Source organism: Anabrus simplex, chromosome 1 (assembly GCF_040414725.1).
Source record: "Anabrus simplex isolate iqAnaSimp1 chromosome 1, ASM4041472v1, whole genome shotgun sequence".
NCBI classification, from domain to species: domain Eukaryota; kingdom Metazoa; phylum Arthropoda; class Insecta; order Orthoptera; family Tettigoniidae; genus Anabrus; species Anabrus simplex.
Genome location: NC_090265.1, coordinates 1,479,411,072 through 1,479,432,055, shown reverse-complemented (window position 1 = coordinate 1,479,432,055; position 20,984 = coordinate 1,479,411,072). Strand labels below are relative to the sequence as shown.

The 20,984-nt window shown below is 38.6% G+C and overlaps 1 protein-coding gene across 4 annotated transcripts in view; it reads right to left on the bottom strand.

Annotated features, from left to right (window-relative positions):
* ATP8B (ATPase phospholipid transporting 8B) overlaps positions 1-20,984 on the bottom strand; it is a 940,482-nt gene that overhangs the window by 221,254 nt on the left and 698,244 nt on the right. For all 4 annotated transcript variants that reach the window (XM_067137969.2, XM_067137971.2, XM_067137970.2 and 1 more), the window contains one exon: positions 14,340-14,432. In XM_067137969.2, the coding sequence (XP_066994070.1) occupies positions 14,340-14,432 (93 nt within the window). The remainder of the gene's footprint in view (positions 1-14,339; positions 14,433-20,984) is intronic.

Genomic DNA, 20,984 nt, shown 5'->3' with positions numbered 1-20,984 from the left:
GTGAATGTTCACTTGATGTTGCTAATCATTTTCCTCACATTAGTAATGTGTATTTCCACCCCCTGGCAACGATAACAGACCCCACACTAACACCACTAGGCGAGACTAATCAAACTTTCAAAATGATTTCCCCCAAACAAAATTTGCATGTCACTTTCGTGTTTACATTATTTTCTGGATAAATAATTCAAAATATTTATTTGAATAGGAGAATGGAAATGCCTTAATCCCTTCATCATCACATGTTTATTCCGGCTCCATTCTCGACCATGTAACCCCTGTGGGTGGGGGCGGTAGAATAACATCTACGCTATCCCCTGCCTGTTGTAAGAGGTGACTAAAAGGGAGCCCAAGGACTGCCAACTTGGAAGCGTGGGTTGACGACCATGGTTCCGCTAGGTGAGTCTGGCATTGCTTCTGCTTAGCTGTGTCAGTTTCCTCTGTCAACTATTGTTCTTTACCAACCTCCCTGGTATTAGGTTTTTGAGGCTTAGGGAGTCTTTTATTTTCACGCCCTACATCATCATCATCATCTCCAGACACGTGGGTCTCCCATGGGCGTCAAATAGAAAGATCTGCACAGGTGAGTCGAACATGTCCTTGGACACTCCCATCACTAAAACCATATGATAGGTAAGTATCCCTAAATACTACAGAAAGGAAATTGGGAACTTGTATTTTACATGTTGTACGGGTTTCATGTTCGAAAGTGTGATATACAGAGTGGAAGGTAACTAATAATAATTGTATCGCCTCAGATACCATGTGCAAGCATTTTAGTTTGATGCCAACTGGCTGCTTGTTTATCAATTTCGATGCTCCGTTTTACTCTACGCTTCCTAGATGGCTGAGTAAACTGAATCCCTCTTGGGGGGTCTATGGTTGAATTTTAATTGATTTTGTTGGGTGAATACCAAATGTAACACCAGAGATCTTTTATATGCTGATATCTATACAATGAGACATCTTCTTAGTTTGAGTCTGTATACAATCTGACTAGTGAGAAATGCAGGATTATAAACCACCACTACATAGCCTGCTACAGCTTACTGGAATGATACAATGCCCTGGAAAGCATGCACCGGACAATGATGGCTTTCTTCTCCCAATGTTTAAACAAACTCGTAGTAGGGAGTGCACTATTAAATACTCAATTGAAGTCGAGGTTAGATAGCTTCACACCTCGCCACACTCTGTGATAACTTTGTAAACAAGTTCATGGTCTGATACCACAGTTCTGTACAGTTACAATGTCACGTCCTATGGGTTATATTCCACAAAGAAATTGAGGTCACATGGCGTATTATCACAAAAGTAAAGGTCACGTAAAACTCTAAGCATAGTTTACCTTTTTAACAGAGAGAAAGAAAACATAACAGCAAAGTCTTTCTATACCTTTTAGAGAGTGACACACATTACTAGATTAATCATGGGAATTGGTGCACATTGTTACAGTAGGTGTTGAATATGTCCACCACTGGCACTAATGCATGCTCAGAACCTTCAGAGAAAACTCTCTTAAACCAGACTCAGTACCTCGTGGTCTTGACTGCTGTCCTGACAAACTTCCAAGACATGTTTCTGGAGCTCTTACACGATTTCCACTTCTCTACAATACACCTTACATTTCACGTACTCCGAAAAGAAGTAATCTAAGGGGTTTACATCAGGTTTCTTGTGGCCAGCCAATAAGGTGCCAATGCCCAGTCCATTGCTGCAGATAGGCATTGTCCAGGTGCCAGTACACTGCACTGGTAATGTGCGAGGGTGCTCCGTCATGTTTGAACCACATAAGCCATCGGGTATGGAGTGGAACATTATCTAGTAGTAGTGGTATAGTGCCTTCCAGAAACTGCAGATAGGATTCGCCAGTCAGTCTATGAGTTAATACCACAGATCCTATGATAATGCATCCCAACATTCCTGTTCAAACACTAATGGAAAACCAAACCTGGTGGTGGGAACGTCTAGGGATTATTCTCTGATCGCACATGTGTTGTAGCAACACTGTCCATTAACATTTTATTTCATCTGTCAGTCATTTATCATTGCCCCAGAGGAGTGTGAGAGGCTTCGGCAGCTGGCACATTTTTCCCATCCTCGCCGCTAGATGGGGGCTTCATTCATTCCATTCCTGACCCGGTCAGATGACTGGAAGCAGGCTGTGGATTTTCATTTTCTTCACACATGTGTTGTGAAAATTGAAGATGCCACTCCTCGTAAATGAGGGCCCGTCATTAAATAAAACATGATTCACCAAGTCTTTGGGTTGACAATATACCCATTCACAGAAGGCAATGCATGGTGCATAATCTTTCTCCAACAGGTGCTGAACACACTGCAGACAGTACGGATATTGCCAGTCTTCCCGTAATGTTCATATGATGGTCCCATGGAACACTCCTACCACAGCCACGATTTGGGGAGTACTCCTGCTGCGGTCCTCTGCCTAAGCTCTAAAAGTCTTCTGCAAGAAGATCATGTCACTGAGTGAATCAGCCATACAATTTGGAGTGCACAGCTGTGAGCTTACATTTGGAGGATAGTGGATTTGAACAGCACTGTCGGCAGCCCTGATGTGGTTTTCCGTGGTTTTGCATTTTCACACCAGGCAAATGCTGGGACTGTACCTTAATTAAGGCCACACACACACAATTGAAGACATTTAAACATACAATAAGACTTCCTAAGAGAGCTACAGCATTGCCTATGAATGCAAGCACTGAATTATTTACAACATTGGACTCAAACGAGAACATAGATACATACAAGATGCATACATTCATTTTTATGAAATGTTTTATATTCATTATTTTAAAGGATTTTAACATGTACTGTGTATTTTAATGTGTTTAATGTATTTGTAATTTAGATTTAAGCTTAAGTTAGGTTTTATAAACAAATTCTAGTCCTGAAAGAGATAGCTCTATACCTAAGTACCTGAATTATAAAATGTAACCATTTTACATTCAACATGCCCAATTTGGACACTTAGACATGATGCTTCCCTATGACATCTCCCTTTAGAAAAGGGCGTACCAACTAATGCTTGACAAAAATGTAAAGGTATTCATGTACAGCTGATGATGACAGTTTAAAAGTCGAAACCTGTCCTCTAAGCTAATTCTTACAATAATAAAATTGTATTGATAGAGTGGAACATTTTCTTGTCTGTACATAATTGAAGATCGTGTCTAACCCTACCAGCCTCATGCCTGGGCAAGACATTTTCAGTATCAGCTATTCTCTGTATTGCTGCTACAAGATAACCTCTCACTAGAAGAAACGAGAATGAAGTGAAGATGTTGACCTAGATAGGTCAGACGGTTTATTAAGGATAGACATCCTCTCACTAGAAGAGACGACAATGAAGTGGTAATGACCTACAGAGGTCAGACTATGGATTAGGATAGACAACTCACTGGAAAAGATGGGATTGTAGTGATGATATTGACCTAGAGAAGTCTGACTGTATAGTGTATACCATCTCACTAGATGGGACGAAATGAAGTGCCGATAAAACATGGGCAAACGTGGTTCTCCATAACACAAGTCATTTTCCCTTTCTATATTCCTTAGAACTAAACTAGATGCGACAGGTGAGAACATTCAGCCTGAGCAATCATGGATAATGTAGACATCTTTGGGTAACGTGGACACCTTTCACAGCCAGCCTTTTGTCCTTTCTGTCCTACATACTCATCCTATACCCTTCTGAAAGGATTTTAAGACTGGCAGGGTGGCTGGTATGTATATGTAGCTCACCGCTAGTGAAGTGCCTGAAAGGGCAGCACCACCTTTGGATGAGGATACAAATTTACTTTTTTTTAAACGTTGCAAACTTCGGGCTGGGAAAGCTTGGGAGCGAGAAGACTAAGCAGTATGTTCTAAAGCTGTTAGTAAAGAGATGGCATGGAATGACAGACGAATATGCTTGAATGGAGCTTTTTCCCTTTTGAAGGAAACAAATTCACAATGGGAAGATAAAGTTGGAATCCAATAAGACAACAGGACAGATTGGGACAAATATTTTGTTTATAGGGGCAGGAATTAGGGACTGGAATGATTTATCAAGGGATATGTTTGATAAATTTCCAACTTATTTGAAATCATTTAAGAAAAGCCTAGGCAAACAACTGATAAGGAATCTGCCACCTGTACAACAGCCCTAAAGCTCCAGATATGGAGGCCTTCTTTTTGGAAGTCAATCAGTGAACATCTCTGCAGTTGCACAAGCATTCTGTCCTTCACTGAAAATTAAAACCATGTCCAAGTATTCCCCAGATGTGAACTCCGCCATGGCTAAGTATTATGAGTCGTGTCCGTGTTGTAAACATTACTTCACAGGTTGCTCCTCCCTTCCCAACAAGGTTGTCCACCATTCGCTCATCATAGCGAAGCTGCATTGCTACCATTCAAATCATACGTTTTTAATTCTTTAGCGCTAACACATTGAGATACTGGACAAATAACCAAAACAGCATTTGTTCTGGCACATTCCTAGGGTTTTGTACATTCTATTGTCTTGTGTCAAGCCATGAACCTTTTACTTCACTGTATTCTTTGTGATATTATAATGTAACAATGCAAGTTACAGACCTGAAACTTGCAAAATTGTGATCTTCTCCCCAAGTTCTATTATTTGTGTTAATTTGGTGCATTAGTTACCTTCCATCCTGTATATGGGCATTTTCATCACAGTAAAACATCTATCAAGACACTCCTATTTATTACACTATCCAGGTAATGAAGGTGTTTTACCCAGTCCCCAGACAATTCCTGTGGGAAACCATTATAAAATACCCCATTATATTGTGCTTTGCTCCCTTGTAAGACACACTTTTTTGTTACTAGCCCAAGCCAAGGCTTGGAAGTGGAGGCCTCGCCCACACATGCTAGAAAGGCATCCATGGTTCCTCCACATGGGTGATATGGTGGTTCAGGTGAAGTGGGGCTGGTGATTGAGGTGAAGGCTCACCGCAGGGTGCTGGAACCAACAAATCACTTTGCTCTTGTAGCCTGGACGAGCCGTGAGTTGGGAAAGGGGCGATCCCAACCTAGGGGGAAAGTCATGGCTGTGAACTCAGTCATGGTAATGCCAAGTGGAGACCACGTGAGTAGGCCTACTGAAGGGGGAACAAACCTGGCTAGGTTCGGGCCAGGGGCGGACCGCTGGATGGACGACTGAAGGGCGTGGTCTCTGCTACGGAGAGCCTGAGTTGCGGGAGGACAACGTCTGGCTGTATGCCTCACCACGGATGGTGAGAACGACACTTACGACCCTGGAAGGGGCAAAAACCCTATGACTGATTGAAATATGGATGCTTATAAAGAATCAATTTCAAAAACTTCGACATCAAGGGAAGCCATGGAAGCTTCAGTAGAGCAGATCCGGGAGCAAGCCCAAGATGAAAAAATGGAGACAGCAGTCCCAATTGGACAGGCTGTCGCTAACTGAAAACAAGAAATGGCAACAGAAGCTCCAGTAGGGCAGACTGCTACCACATGCAAACCAGGAACATCTGCAGAGACAGAACTGAAGATTTCTGCATCGAAAATCAACAGATTTCATATCGACAGACCACCTCACAACAGTGCATATTATAAGGAAAGAAAGAGAGTGAGAAAGGAAGCCAAAATAGCAGCTGGAACTTGGACAGAGAAGAAGCCAAGGAACAGGGATCGGCGAGAGGCTATCCTTCCGACAACGCCCAAAAGGCCAAGGTCGGGGGATAGTACACCATCAAGTTCAGCTACAAAACTGCCCACCAAGAAACAGAAAGAAGAGACGGTCATGTCCTTTTCGGAAAGACTAACTTCAATCAAGGTAGCAATAATACCTAAAACCTTTCCAGACAGGAAACTGAAGGAGGAAGATATGAAGGAACTTTCATCTGCTCTGATAGTGCAAATGAAACCGCTGTTGGACGGATGCCTTCCAGGCTTCCTCGAGTCTCCAAGGCTGGAAAGTGGAGCAATGGTACTGATCTGTGCAAATCCAGAAGCTAAAAGCTGGCTGGAACAGATAGTGGCCAATTGCAACCCTTGGAAAGGGGAGAATTTGGAGGTGGCAGAAGCCAAGAAGATGCTGAATACTACAAAGATCATCACCAAGTTTTCTCCTCCATTTGACAAGATAATAATAATAATAATAATAATAATAATAATAATAATAATAATAATAATAATAATAATAATAATAATAATAAATGTATGGCCTCAGCTACCGTGTGCAAACATTTCGATTTGACGCCATCTGGCTGTCTGCTCGTCAATTTCGACGTTCCGTTTTACTCTAGGTCCGCTAGGTGGCAGACAGAGTAAACCGGATCTCTCTTGGGCGTCTATGGCTGAGATTTAATTAATTTTGTCGGGTAAATACCAAATGTATAACCAGAGATCTTTTACATGCCGACATCGTACGACATGGAGTGTCGAATGGACTTTCTTCCGCCCTTCAAAAATCCGACTACCTCTGCCGGGTTTGAACCCGCTATCTTGGGATTCGGAGACCGACACTCTACCACGGATCCACAGAGGCAAGACAAGATGAAGGTTGATGATGTGCTTGTCAGGATACATTAGCATGACACCAAACTTCTGACGAAAGAGTGGAGAGTGATGAATGCAACAACTACTGATGACACAGGAAGGACAATTGTTTTGGCCCTTAATGAAAGAGATTTTGAAGAGCTCAAGAAGAGAGGCCTTAAGGCCAAGCTTGGACTTGGGAAGATCAAATTTCAAGTAATTAAGGGAAAAACAAAACCTAGTGTTGGCAAGGATGGTACTGAACATTCTACAGGCCAACCTACAACATAAAAAAATCAGCTGTGGCCAATTTCGTCAGGAAGTTCAAGTCCGAGGCTATCGATGTGGCTCTTATACAAGAGCCATGGGTAGTTAAGGGCAGAGTAGCAGGACTGGCAGATTCTGGAGGTAAGCTAATAGGGGCAGCATGAACTGCAATGAAAGAGGGGAGTTTTACTAGAGTTTATTATTGGAACTGAGTTGACGATACTAAACCTAGGAAACAAGCCTACATTTATAAATAAAAATTGTAGGGAGGTAATAGACATTACACTATGCATATTGCAAACTTTATTAAAGGCTGGAAGGTGCTGGAGGAACCATCACTGGCAGACCACCAGCACATCCAATTTGCAATAGATAGAAGACTGTGGGATTGGGATGTACAGAGACCCAAAAAGAACTAACTGGGATAGATACAAAGAAGTTCTACAGAAAGCTGTACAAAAAATTCCAACTAACGTGAGAGGACAGAAGGAACTGGATAAGGCCGTGGAACTGTTAGAACGGGCCATTATAGACTCATTCCATGACAACTGTCCTCTCAAAGAACATACAAACATCAAAAAAGTAAGGTGGTGTAACTACAAACTAGCCAAAATGGAAAAAGAGGTTAGGATGTTGTATAGAATATCATCTAGAAATGGAATGTGGGACGTATATCATAGAAAACTCACTTAGTATAACCCAGAGATATGGAAAACAAACAGAAAATCTTGGAGACTGTTCTGGGAGAAAGTGGAATCACACACTAAAACAGGAAGGCTCCAGAAGGTTCTTCAATCAGGTGGGGACACTGGAGAAACTAGATGGGTCATTTACTCAGGCGGAGAAGGACATGCTGGAGATGCTAATGGCGTGTCACTTTCCTGAGGCTGAGGAGATGACAGAAGAAGAAACGGTTGGAACAGAGACTGGAGCTTGAAGAGCAGACTGGAACTGTGCCAACAGAATAATAAAACACAACCATGTAAAATGGGCAATTGACACGTTTCACCATATAAAGGCTCCGAGGCCAGATGAGATACTTCCGATACTCCTACAGGAAGGATGGGAGATACTCGTCAATGCCGTGACGGACCTCCTCAGAGCTAGTCTAGCTTTAGGGTATGTGCCAAAATCATGGTCTCAAGCTAAGGCAGTATTCATACCCAAGCCTGGAAGGGCAAATTATGCCCAAGCTAAAGCATACAGACCATTATGTTTAACCTCCTTCATGCTGAAAGCAATGGAGAAAATTCCGGATAAATATATCAGAAGAACCGGTGCAACTGAACTCAACGTTACATGAAAATCAGTTTGCATATACCCTAGAACTGGCAGATCCACTGAAGTAGCACTCCACCAGTTGTCTGTAAACTAGAGGAAAGCCTACAATATAAAGAAATTGCACTGGCGGCATTTCTAGATATACAGTAAAAGGAGCCTTCAGCAATACAACCTATGACTCTATGATTAAAGCATTGGAAAAGAGCAAGGTGAGTAAAACCTTCGTCTAATGGATTAAATCCATGTTTGATGGAAGGAAGATAAAAGCAACCCTGTTTGAAGGAATGCCGACGGTTAGGACCACCTGAGGCTGTGCTCAGGGAGGAGTTCTTTCGCTTCTGCTGTGAAACCTCGTGATGAATAAAATCATAGCTATGCTCAACGAATTACTAGTGTATCGGATATTACCATCACATCTCATGAACCGTTGTATATCGAGCTTTCGGGCAAAGAACTAGGGACTTAACGAGGCAGTCAACATAAGGAGAAAAAATGTAATTCAAACATATTCCATGTAAACATGGGTGTTTTTTTGTTGTTGTTTTTTCCTCGGGTTCGTTACCCGTTTCCTTATTTGTAAACATTTGTTAATAGTGTTAATTCTTATATATGTGCGTGTCACTTTCTTTGACAATGGCCCTTTCTTTGCCTTGTATGATATTTTTTAAATTTATCTAGTATGATTTTAATTCATGTTTTAAGTTCAATAAATCTATTTTACCCGATTACCTGCGTTTTCATTCACTAGATTTATATGTACGTATACCTGTCCATATACTTTAGTATATTACAGTAATTAGAGATTTTATTGCCCACATCCAGACATAACATGCGCTTCTACCCTGAGCTAGGCCAAAATTAAGACAGGATACGGTACAATATGAGTAATGCGGAGAGGTCTGGAATTTAATCCAGGCTTTTGGCGCGCAATCTAGTGATCAGATATTGTATACCACTACCTCCCCTAATCTTCTGAAATTTCATTAAGATTAAAGTTGGGGTTGAACCTTCGATCAAACTGTGTATGAATACATTCATATATATTCCGCATGATCCCCTTGTTAGCTGTACATAAATGTTTAAATCCTGATTTATGAAAGTGACAGAATGATTAAAAATCATTGATATGATCATTTATAACCGAGTGCTTGACATTTACATGTTCTTTGTATCAAGTTAAAAAACTCTTTTAAAGATAAAAATTTAATTCAAATTTAATTTAAAAACTCTTCCTGTTTGACCGATGTAACGGGTGCTATATTAGACACAGTTCAATTTGTAAATGCTGGATTTGAAATATTTACTGAAACAGTTACAAAATGTGTGTTATAAAAAAGAAGTTGGCATTGGTATTAATGGTTCTAAATGTGATATACTGTATGTAATATTAAGATCTTGTCTTCTAAATATGTTTGTGATTTTAAAATGCATACAATACCATGCAAAGATTTCATACAGCTCTTTCTAGTATCTTCATTACTAGGATATAAAATAACAGAATATTGCATAAAACAATTGTTGCCCACTACAGCATCTAATGCGGTGCAATGTAGAGAACATGCACTCTGGATTCTTGTCTCACTGTTTTTTTTTTTTTTTTTTTTTTTTTTTTTCTTTCTGCAACAACACTAGTTATAGTTTATTGATCCCTCTATACGTGAGTATTAGATTCACACAAACATAGTACATAAATAAAAAATTAGAAGATAAGCATGAACACAGTTTTGATCACTGTAAAATAAGCCTACATTGTAAAAGTGACTGATACAACTGTAGAAAACTTCAGCACATCTTCACAAGATAAAGATGCATAGGAAATATGTAAAAGTAGATGATCAATGAAAGAATGAATCCTATAAATTTAGTGTAACTTCATACAAAAATGCATTGATAAAAATTAATATAAAATGCTTCAGAAATTAACAATAATTATTCTAGAAAACTTCAAAACACAGTTCTCAAACATGTTTGTGCTTTCCAAATAAATGGTGGTGTGGAGTTTCTTTCCAAATCGGAATCAGTAGGACCATGCATTTCTTTCTTATGCAGTGAACTCTTAGGATAGTAGTAAGGTATAAGAAAGCTAATGCTATAAGTTTGCAAGCCATATTATCTTTATATTGCTATATTTTCAGCCTGGCCACTCAGTACAGGAACCACTACAGAACAGGATACAAACATATTTAAAACATTCAGTTATATCAATGGCAATAATACTTGTTGGTGCAAACAGGTGGGAACAATGTCAGGAATGTGAAGATTAATAGAAGAGGTTACTTAGAAAAGAGAATAATGAATGAAGCTCTGCGTATAAACCAGTTTAGATAGCAGTACCATTATGAGTGTACAGAAAAGGGTAGTTTGTCTGCGAGACTAACAAACTTGGGTCACAATGCAGGAGTGGACGAGATGATGGTTAAATTCAGTATTTCAAGGTAAGAAGTATAGAAGTGGACAAGACCAGAATTATTTCTATGAACAGAGAATAATAACCCCAATCTCAAGGGAAATAATGGAGGAGCTTATTTCATTCACAGAGTTTTGTAGACTGTACATTTATTAAAAATAATTGTTCATACCCAGTCATGCTATATGTTTAGTCACTAGTTTACAGAAGATGCTATAATATGTTAGGTTGGCACACCTACAAAGGTGGGGGCAACAAAACAGTATTCTAATACAAACTCCTAAAATGGAAGCAGTTACAGGTCAGTTGTGTACAATTGACACGGAATGCAGAGAGAAAGATAATCATACTGCTTTGACCAAGTTACAAAAGTGGAACAAGAGTCCAGTGTTGACTTGTTGTGACTGCTGCAAATAAGGTAAATTTCTGTATTCAATTGTTTTAAAAAAATCAAGAGACTGACTTCCTCTGTTGATAATAGGACTAGAAGTGGCTGGCAATGCAAAACAAAGAAACCAACAGTTATCAAAGATGTCCCTCATAGAATTCACAAAAATCTGCTTCACAAGCAAGGAATCATGTGACATGAAATGAAAATCCTATCACAAATAATGTATTGTACCATTAAGACCTGAGGCTTGGAGAGTACAAAAGAAACACAGGACATCAACTGACAGCAGTTTTATGTCGAGTACAAAAGCCAAGAGACTGCTGGAGAAGCATATGAATGGCAGTCACCACTACATTCTCCTCACAAACAAGAAATGTTCACCATGGAAGGAAAGATCAAGTGTATACTCATAGCTCTCGTAAAGCTGCTACCTACCACCCAAAAGAGGAAAGGAGTCACCACCTAGTGTTGGTAATGATTTGTTGGGGTGGTCATATTATATCCATCCAAGTCGATTTAGACATTTAGGTAGACATTGTCTAAGGCTTAAAACTAGTCATCATTTCTGCAATAGGCTCTAAATATCTTGGAATTTGAAAATTGGTACAATAAGTTTGGTATTAACATTAGCCTTTCCAAGACTAAATTAATGTCAGTAGGTAAGAAATCCAAAAGAAATGAATGTCAGATTGAGGATACAAAGCTGAAACAGGTAGATTTCAAGTATTTGGGATTTGTATTCTCGCAGAATGGTAGTATAGTAAGTTAGATTGAATCAATATGCAGTAAAGCTAATGCAGTGAGCTCACAGTTGCAAGCAACAGTATTTTGTAAGAAGGAAGTTAGCTCCTGGACAAAACTATCTTTACATGGGTCTGTTTTCAGATCAAGTTTACTTTAAAGGAGTGAAAGCTGGGTGGTCTCTCATGATATCTTATTCATAAGTTAGAAGTAACAGACATGAGAGTAGTGAAAATGATTGCTGGTAGAAACAGGTGGGAAGAATTGCAGGAGGGTACTCAGAATGAGGAGATGGTTAAGTTAAGAATTAAATCAATGGATGAAACTGTATGCATAAACCGGCTTCAGTGGTGGAGTCATATGAGGAGAATGGGTTACCTAGGAGAATAATGGACTCTGTTATGGAGGGTAAGAGAAGTAGAGGGAGACCAAGACGATGATGGTTAGACTTGGTTTCTAACTATTTAAATATAAGAGGTATAGAACTTAACAAGGCCACAGAACTAGTTACAAATAGAGGATTGTGGAGGTGTTGGGATGTTTGTGGCACCTTTCAATCTTCCTCTAATCAACCACCATTGTTCCTCCTTTACTGTGTTCCAATCCAGGTTTCTTCAAATTATTCCATTCTTGATCGTTTTCAACCACCTTAGTTAGGATCTCACTGTTCCCTCCTTTATTCTTTCTGGTTCTCCATCATCCGCTTTGGCATTCTTCCCTCTTCCATCCTCATAACATGTCCAAACCATTTAAGTTTATCCCTCTCCATTCTGTTGTAAAGTTTTTCCACTCCAATTTCTTTCCTAACATCCTCAAGAAGGCAAAACCATTATTCAGCCATGATATATGGCTGATCGGTTTTACCCCACAAAATTAAAAACGGGTATAATATAGTAAGTGAGCTTGAATCAAGGTGCAGTAAAGCTAACACAGTGAACTTACAAGCAACGGTATTCTGCAAGAAGGAAGTCAGCTCCCGAGCGAAACTATCTTTACATCGGTCTGTTTTGGGACCGAATTTGCTTTATGGGAGTGAAACTTGGGTGCTTAATATTTCCAGTGTACACAGTTCAAAAGATGAAAAATTGGATGTCTATGCCTTAGTCCTGTTTCCTGACATGGGGTCAGGGATAAGGTAAGATGAAATTTATGACATGTTTTTATGGCCTGATGCCCTTCCTGCAGCAATCTTAGTTGAGGAACTACAGAAGGCTTAATGAATGAGGATGAATTAAATTCAGCAAGGATGTGAAAGGAATCAGCTGTGGTCTATGAATAGAAACTATCCCGACATTTGCCAGGAAGTGAAAATGGAAAACCACAGAAAACCATTCTCATGAGAGCTGGCAGTGGGGATCAAACCCACTTGGCTCCATAGCCATAATGTGTTAACTTGTGTAGCCACTCTGCTCGGTAAATAGATGAAATATATTATAATTTTTTAAATAAAAAATGTTGACAACTGATTAGTTTTACCCCACTTTATGGTATAGCAATATAACAGAATACAGGCTGACATTTGGTGCACACAAGCTAAAGATTATATTACAAATAACACTTTCCAGGTACCTACATAATATCTAAATCGTTTGTGTCACAGGTGAACAATATAGTGGAAGTGGAAAATGTTTATTGAAGACTTTATTTGTAAAGTGTGGTAATATGTTTTATTTGTAATGACCTATCCTGTACTGTGTAATATTTGTAACATATGGTATTTGTAAATAGTAGATTTCAGTTCTGTACTTACTGGAAGTATCCAGAAATGTTACATGAATTTTTGAGCAGGGTGTGTTGTATTTTGTTGGTTATGTCTTCTAGAATATATTTTCTGACTGTTCTGGAAATGAAAGGTTCGCGATCGTGTGTATTCGAGAATGTTATTTAAAGTTCGCGACGGGAGTAGGAATTGTGATTGGTGAACCTAGGTGGCATAGGCAGACTCGTGCATTCTGATTGGCTACTCCAAGACCAGGGTTTACCTATATATAGAGAGCGAGGCAGCGTTCGTGATAATTCGGTCTGTCTTGTCTTGTCTTGCCCTGGTCTGTCTTAGTCTGTCTTGGTCTGTCTGAAGTTTTACGTCGTGTGCGACGCCTCGCTAACAGGATAGGCCACCTTCGGGTAAGCACTCTTGAATTCCGTTCTGGCTAAAATTTCCGTAATGTTCGGTTGCTATTTCGTATAGGAGTCTGCCCTAGCCTAACCTAGATTCGTCAAATTAATTATTTATGACGCCTTAGCTTTTCAGCTGGGCTTGCCTGTTTGTTTTCTTGCCATTCCCATTTCTTTTTTCACTAAATATGTAGATTGTCGAACAGCACCATGGGGAAATAGATCAAAAATCCAATAAATCTCAGTTTCAAGAATATATAGAGAATTTCAGAGTTTAAACTTTCTGATGCTAGCATGTGCATGTCTATAAATATGTATACACATACATATTTATTTATTTATTTATTTATTTATTTATTTATTTATTTATTTATTTATTTATTTATTTTTGCATATTTCAAAATGAAAGCTGAACTAATCAAATGATTTTATGGCTTTACCTCCGCAACTATGTTTGTGTGTGCCCTTCAAATCTAAACTTTGCCATAACTCTGTACAGCATATAGAAATATACAGAAGATAAGTTGTTGCAGAGTTCCTAACTAGTGATAGCAGGATGTGAAGCTATGGCCAAGGCTAGAGAATCATAATCAAGAGTAAACATACCTCAGTTATTTCAATCACTTCCTTCGTGGTCGGATCTATAACATCTCCATAGCACTTGCCAGCAATGGAACACTTGTTGAATGTCATTATATTCTAAAAGTAAAACATGAAATACATTAATGTCTATATGAAACAGTCTTGAACACAAAACTTAGAAAAGTCTTAAAGTACCTTGCATTAAAATGTTTTTGAACAAGAAGAAGGTTTGTGTCAGATTATAACAAAAACCAGGAAGCATTCAACTACACCTTTTGAGGAGTTACAGTACCAAGTGTATTACCAATAATAATTGTACTTCTAGTTATAAGTTTGCTAGATAGAAAATATTTGAGGTCGCAGAGTTAGGTGAGACACCCTCCATAAGGAACAATAGCTGGGCTGAATGCCTGGGTGACTCCAACGTGGCAGGTTCAATCCCGGCTCAGTCCGGTGGTATTTGAAGGTGCTCAAATACGTCAGCCTGATGTCGGTAGATTTACTGGCACATTAAAGAACTGCGAGACTAAATTCCGGCACCCTGGCGTCTCCAAAAACTGTAAAAGTAGTTAGTGGGATGTAAAGCAAATAGCAATATCATTTTTTTTTTTTTTATTCATTATGCCCAACTAAGGAGCATATGTGAACTTATTTAGCACAACGTTTCTTCTTGTCTCCCCAAATTCTCTTAATCCTTTCGCTGTGCTTCTTTTTGCATTCATCCGTCCATCCTGTAGCTTGTCTTGAAGGTTGATCAGCAAATTTGTATTTGTTTATGAGATTTCTGATTTTTTCTGTCCTGCAAGATTTCTTCATTTATACCAATTTCCTGAAGATCAATGTTTATTTCTGTAAGCCAGTTGTTGTGATTTTTTAGGGATACTGCAAGATTTAGTATTTTCTTTGTTAGCCTATTGTTATCCATCTTGATCAGGTGACCATAGAATTTTATTCTTCTTTTTCTAATGGTGTCTGTGATTTTTTTTTCTGTTACTTGATAGATTTCCTGCAATTTCCTTTTCATCCAAATACCATTTTTGCATTTATGTCCTAGAATTTTCCTGAGAATTTTCCTCTCTTGTTTTTTGATGTTTTTTATTTGTGATCAGCCACTAATTATCAGAGTTTCTGATGCATAAAGGACTTCTGGTTTGACAACTGTGTTGTAGTGTCATAATTTTGCATTTTGGGATATAGATTTTTTGCTATATCTGCTCCAGATAATTGTGTATGCTTTATGTAATTCTTTCTTCATTTGCTTGCTAATTTATTCCATTTAGTTGTATAATTTTGCCTAGGTATTTGAGTTTATCTACTTAGGAGATTTCCCATATTTAGTGATTAGAGGCTGGTTGTTAAATCCTGATTTTGTATCTTCCATATACTTTGTCTTTTCATATGAAATTTGCAGACCTGTTCTTGCCGCTATTTCATGAAGTTTTTCTATGGACTGGAGTGCTTCTTGTTTGTTGTTTGAGAGGATTGCCAAGTCATCTGCAAAGGCGACGCAACCAAGGTGAATTTTGTTTTTGACAAGTCTACCAATATTGATCCCTTTAGTTTCATTTTTCAATTCTCGAACCACTTTTTCCAGAACTAGACTGAATGGTAGTGGTGATAATCCATCGCCTTGTCTGACCCCTGTTGTAATTTCAAATGGCTGTGAAATTTCTCCTAAAAATTTAACTTTTGTTGTTGTGCCTGTTAGAGTTTGCTTGATCAATTCCCTTGTTTTTCTGTTGACTTGAAATTCCTCAAGTATGTTGAATAGAGTCTGTCGGTTTATTGAATCATAAGCTTTTTTGAAGTCAACAAAGGTAATTATTGTTTGTTTTGTTTTATAAATTTGTGAAATTTTTTTTAGGTTTAAGATTTGTTCTGGGCATGATCTTCATTTCCGAAACACTGACTGATATTCTCCAATGAGGTGAACAGTTTGTTTTTCTAATCTAGTCAATAGGGCTTTAGAGAAAATGTTGTAGATGACTGATAGTAAGGAAATCCCTCTGTAATTGTTTATATCTGGAATATCCCCTTTCATGTGGAGTGGGTGAATTAGTGCACATTTCCAGTCTTCTGGAATTTTCTCAGTATTCCAAATGTCCTGTATGATTTCTTGAATTGTGTAAGCCATTTTCTCACCACCTGTTTTCAACTTGCAAGAATCTGACATAAATTAGGTTATTTTGAAGACTATAATGACACAATATCAACATTCTAGCTACAAATGGTCAACTCAATAACATCTACCAATCTACATATTTTTATTTAAGAAACTTATCACTTTTCCTTCACTTCTGGAATGATTTTATGGTTTGTTCATGCTCTGCTATCATGGGCGATTGTCTGCTTGGCTGGCTATATAGACATCTGTGATGTTGGTCCAGCTCGGTTCAGCTTGGGTTTATCCAGGTAGCCTGTCTCGCATCTTTAGAAAGCCATCATCATCTTGTCTTGCTCAAATACGAAGATAAAATATAAATGTGAAATCACCTGTTGCATGTTAATCATATCAAAGCCTTCTAATATACTGAACAATTATGTTTCTTTTAAGGTTTCTTTGCGTGATTTCTAATCTTTATCATACCTTCAAGATGTCTGTATATATATATATATATATATATATATATATATACTGTAACGGGAAATGATTATGGCGTAAGAGCATGGGAAGGATCTCAGGTTGTGTGTGGTTACTATTGGAGCAGGTACAGAGAAGGATAATTTTGCAGGGCGAATAATAGATGGTAATTAAAATTTTTGACAATATTTATTGATAATCTTGAGCAAATCACCCTGCTTTTCATTTATCAAACTTAAATTTTCAACTGATCTCTTCAGAATGCATTTAAGAAAATGAAATATATGCGCTATTATATTCTGATAACATCCACTCGATGTTGATAATGTTCAGAAAAAAATACCAGTTTTCTGAGATCTCAATACACCCTACAGTTCCTCTAGGATCTTTCATATAAACACAAATTCAAAATGACACTTTGAACATAGAACTTCATTTAACCACTTGTTGATTTACCAAGATTTGAGATTGCAAAGAAATTATCAAACATAAAATTAACCTTCACTTGCTTTAACAATCTTATAGTTCAAATTAAATATTTTCAATCACTTGCTGAAAAAATCCTACAGTTCATCTAAACCAATTATACAAGATTGTTAAACTGTGCACTTTTTATAAGACAAGCCCTACAATTCATCTAAGTTATTGTAAAATGACTTCAATTTCCACAAACTTTGAAGAGAAACCTACAGTTCATTTGAATAAGACCTGAAGTCTTGTTGAATGACCTCCTACAATTTTACATGAAGTAAGATCAGAATTCACACGATTGAAATTGCGAGGCACTTTTCATTTGATGAATGTAGGCTTTATTAAAAGGTGAGTTATCAGGAGATAGTGGGTTCGAGCCCCACTGTCGGCAGCCCTGAACATGGTTTTCCATGGTTTCCCCATTTTCACATCAGGCAAATGCCGGAGCTGTACCTTAATTAAGGCCATGGCCGCTTCCCTCCAATTCCTAGGCCTTTCCTATCCCATCGTCCCCATAAGGCCTATCTGTGTCGGTGTGACGTAAAGCAAAAAAAAAAAAAAATAGGTCAGTTACGTGTCTAAGTGTAATTACTCACTCAAGAAAATAAAAAAAATACACTTATATCACCTGTATTCTGCTCATGAGAATGGATGACGTATGGCTCTGCAGCTTGGAGACTGGAACATCTGCAGCGAACAGCCTGAACTCGCAGTCAGCACCAGCAGCGTACCACGTTCCATCCCACGAAGACACCATATTTTAATCCCTCGTAGAAACCACGATTAATCCCTTGCTGGATACCACGAATATCCCTCAAAGATACCACGATTAATCCCACGCTGGAGATGATGTTCTACGTTGTGTGATATTACAACACTTCACCAAGATTTCCGGTGTTTTTAAAAAGAAATGTTGAAACATGGGAAAGTTCAATTGGCACTATACAGCGAGTTGTAGGACTATTAATTATCATTAATGAGTTTTATTCCACACTGAAATAAGTTCGAATGCACAGTTTGTACTCGCACTTTCGTACTATGGCATTAAATACATGACTTAGAATAGCACAGTCTATGTTACAGTTCAAGTTATGAGTCAAGTTACTGCGGAAATGAAATGAGATTGTTTTTTAAAGTCAAAAGCAGTCTCTCACTAAACAGTTTATAAGACATGAAGTTAAACACTACCACAGTTCATAATAATCACTGATTGTGTCTTAAATTCAGTAATAGAATAATTATCACAGTCCGTTAAATACTCGAGAAAATGCAATTAATGTCACTTCTATAACAGTCTCTTGAATCCTAGTATTCACTGCTTAAGGGGTTTTTATGAATGAGTTTGCATAATAAGGGTTTGTATGACCTAATATCTGCATAAAATGTCCTTAACATTCAATTCTTTTGACCTAAGATGGCGGAATGCTGTTAGTGCTGTGTGTGTGTGTGCTCCCAGTTTTCGATTATTAGCAGGTGTAGTAAAGGCGTAATTCGTTACGAAAATAGTGAATTTCAACTTTAAAAAGTGTGTGTTGCTTACTTCACATCATCACTCTGTGCTGTACAGTTGATTTTTGCAAATATAAACAAAATTTAAGTATGGGAAGAGACAAGAGGAATGCGGCCAGCCGGGGAACCAGGACCGAGACGGGACCTGTAGCCGGCAGCGGAAGTGAGGCGACCCTAGCGGACAGCATTGTTCAGCAGGTAAGAGAAGCCCTACAGTCGAAAGACATTCTCTCGGCTATCGTTGAGGCAATAACTGAAAGTGTCACAAAGGCCGTGGCTGAACAACTTAAGGCCACCCTGGACTTCAACACTGAGATGATCAATGAACTTAAAATTGATATTAAAAATAGGGAAATTGAACTGAAAGCAGTGGAGGATGAACTCAAAAGGAGTACTGATGCTTTGGAGCAATACCAACGTAGAGGAAGTGTGCGTGTGTTCGGAATTCCCGAATCACGTAATGAGAATACGGACGAACTTTCAGTCAGGTTGTTTAAAGATAAACTTGGCCTTGACATTGCCGTGCAGGATATTGATAGGTCTCACCGAGTTGGCAGGCCGGGGCTGGGAGTGAAACGCCCTATAATAGTGAAATTCGTAAGCTATAGGAAAAGGGAGGAAGTCTTCCGTAACAAGCGCAAGTTAGCAGGCACTGGAATCACTATCAGGGAGGACCTGACTGCGGCTCGCACTCTCATATTAAAGGCGGCTGTAGATAAATTTGGAGTGAGAAATGTCTGGACCATACAGGGACGCATTGTTGTAAAAAGAGGGGAAACCAGACACAACATAACAACAATGGATGAACTGAACGCTCTCAAATAAATGAGCAATACCATAGTGTAGTATCTCACCATGTGTATGTAGATTCTACTGTGAAATAGCTTTCTAGTTCCTCAACTATTTCTTCATTTGTAACAAATTCGTAAAATAGTCGTATAGCATTCACCAGTTCTACCCACACGTACAAACTCTTTCTCTTCTACTTATTTCTGAAATTCTCGCCGGCAGGTGCACTTAAAGCCTGGAGCACAGCACCTTAGCTAAATGCTACTCTAGACTAACTCTTCAACTGTATATTAGTGTAATTTTATTAGTATCCTTATTTAATTATTATTATTATTATTACTTCTTATTTTTCTATTGAAATGTTCAAACATATGCTATGTGAATTTAATTATCTGCGTGTGTCTGTCAGTGTGTGTGTGCTATCAGTGTTTGTTCCAGGAATGAGTCACCTACCCTTGAAACATGTCAGCAGCTGGTGTCCTTAAAACTACTGTTACGGTAGATGAGGCATTCCTGAGTGTCATTGATCCGAGTGTATTCCAAGACGAAAATAACCCTCGTGTACCTTCACCAACTGTCCCCAACCCTCAGCCTACTGAACTGTTATTGAAACAATCTCTGTCTCAGTTCTCGCGAAGTCTACAGTGTTGCCATATCAATTCTCTCTCACTCCTCAGTCACATAGATGAAGTTCGTTCGATAATATCAACCTGTAACATGCATATTATGTGTATTACTGAAACCTGGTTATCCGATAAAATTAGCTCTAACCTTGTAAATCTAGAAGGATATACTCTCTATCGGCATGATCGCACTGCCAGACGTGGTGGAGGTGTAGCAGTTTATTGTAGAGATGATATTAAATGTAGAATAATTATCAGATCATCATCTGGCATCACTCCACATACAGAATATATGTTTGCTGAGACCATAATTAACCGTCAAAAAGTATTGGTAGGAGTTGTCTATAAACCACCGAATGTTACTAATATCTCTGACCCTGAATCTGACCTTCTCAAACTAGTACCAACCTACGAGCATATACTACTTCTTGGTGACTTTAACTCAAATATCTTAGCCCCGACTGGCAAATCAGAACGAATCAGCAACCTACTTACCTCCGTCGACATGACGATCTTACCGCTTGATGCAACGAATCATGTTCATACACTTAAATACACAAGCCATACTGGAATTGACCTCCTAGTTACAAATAACCCGCATAAAGTTCTGAAGTACGGTCAATTTCCTGTACCTGGCATATCAACTCATGACTTAATTTACCTGTGCTACTCTCTACGTGTACCAAAATACAGAGC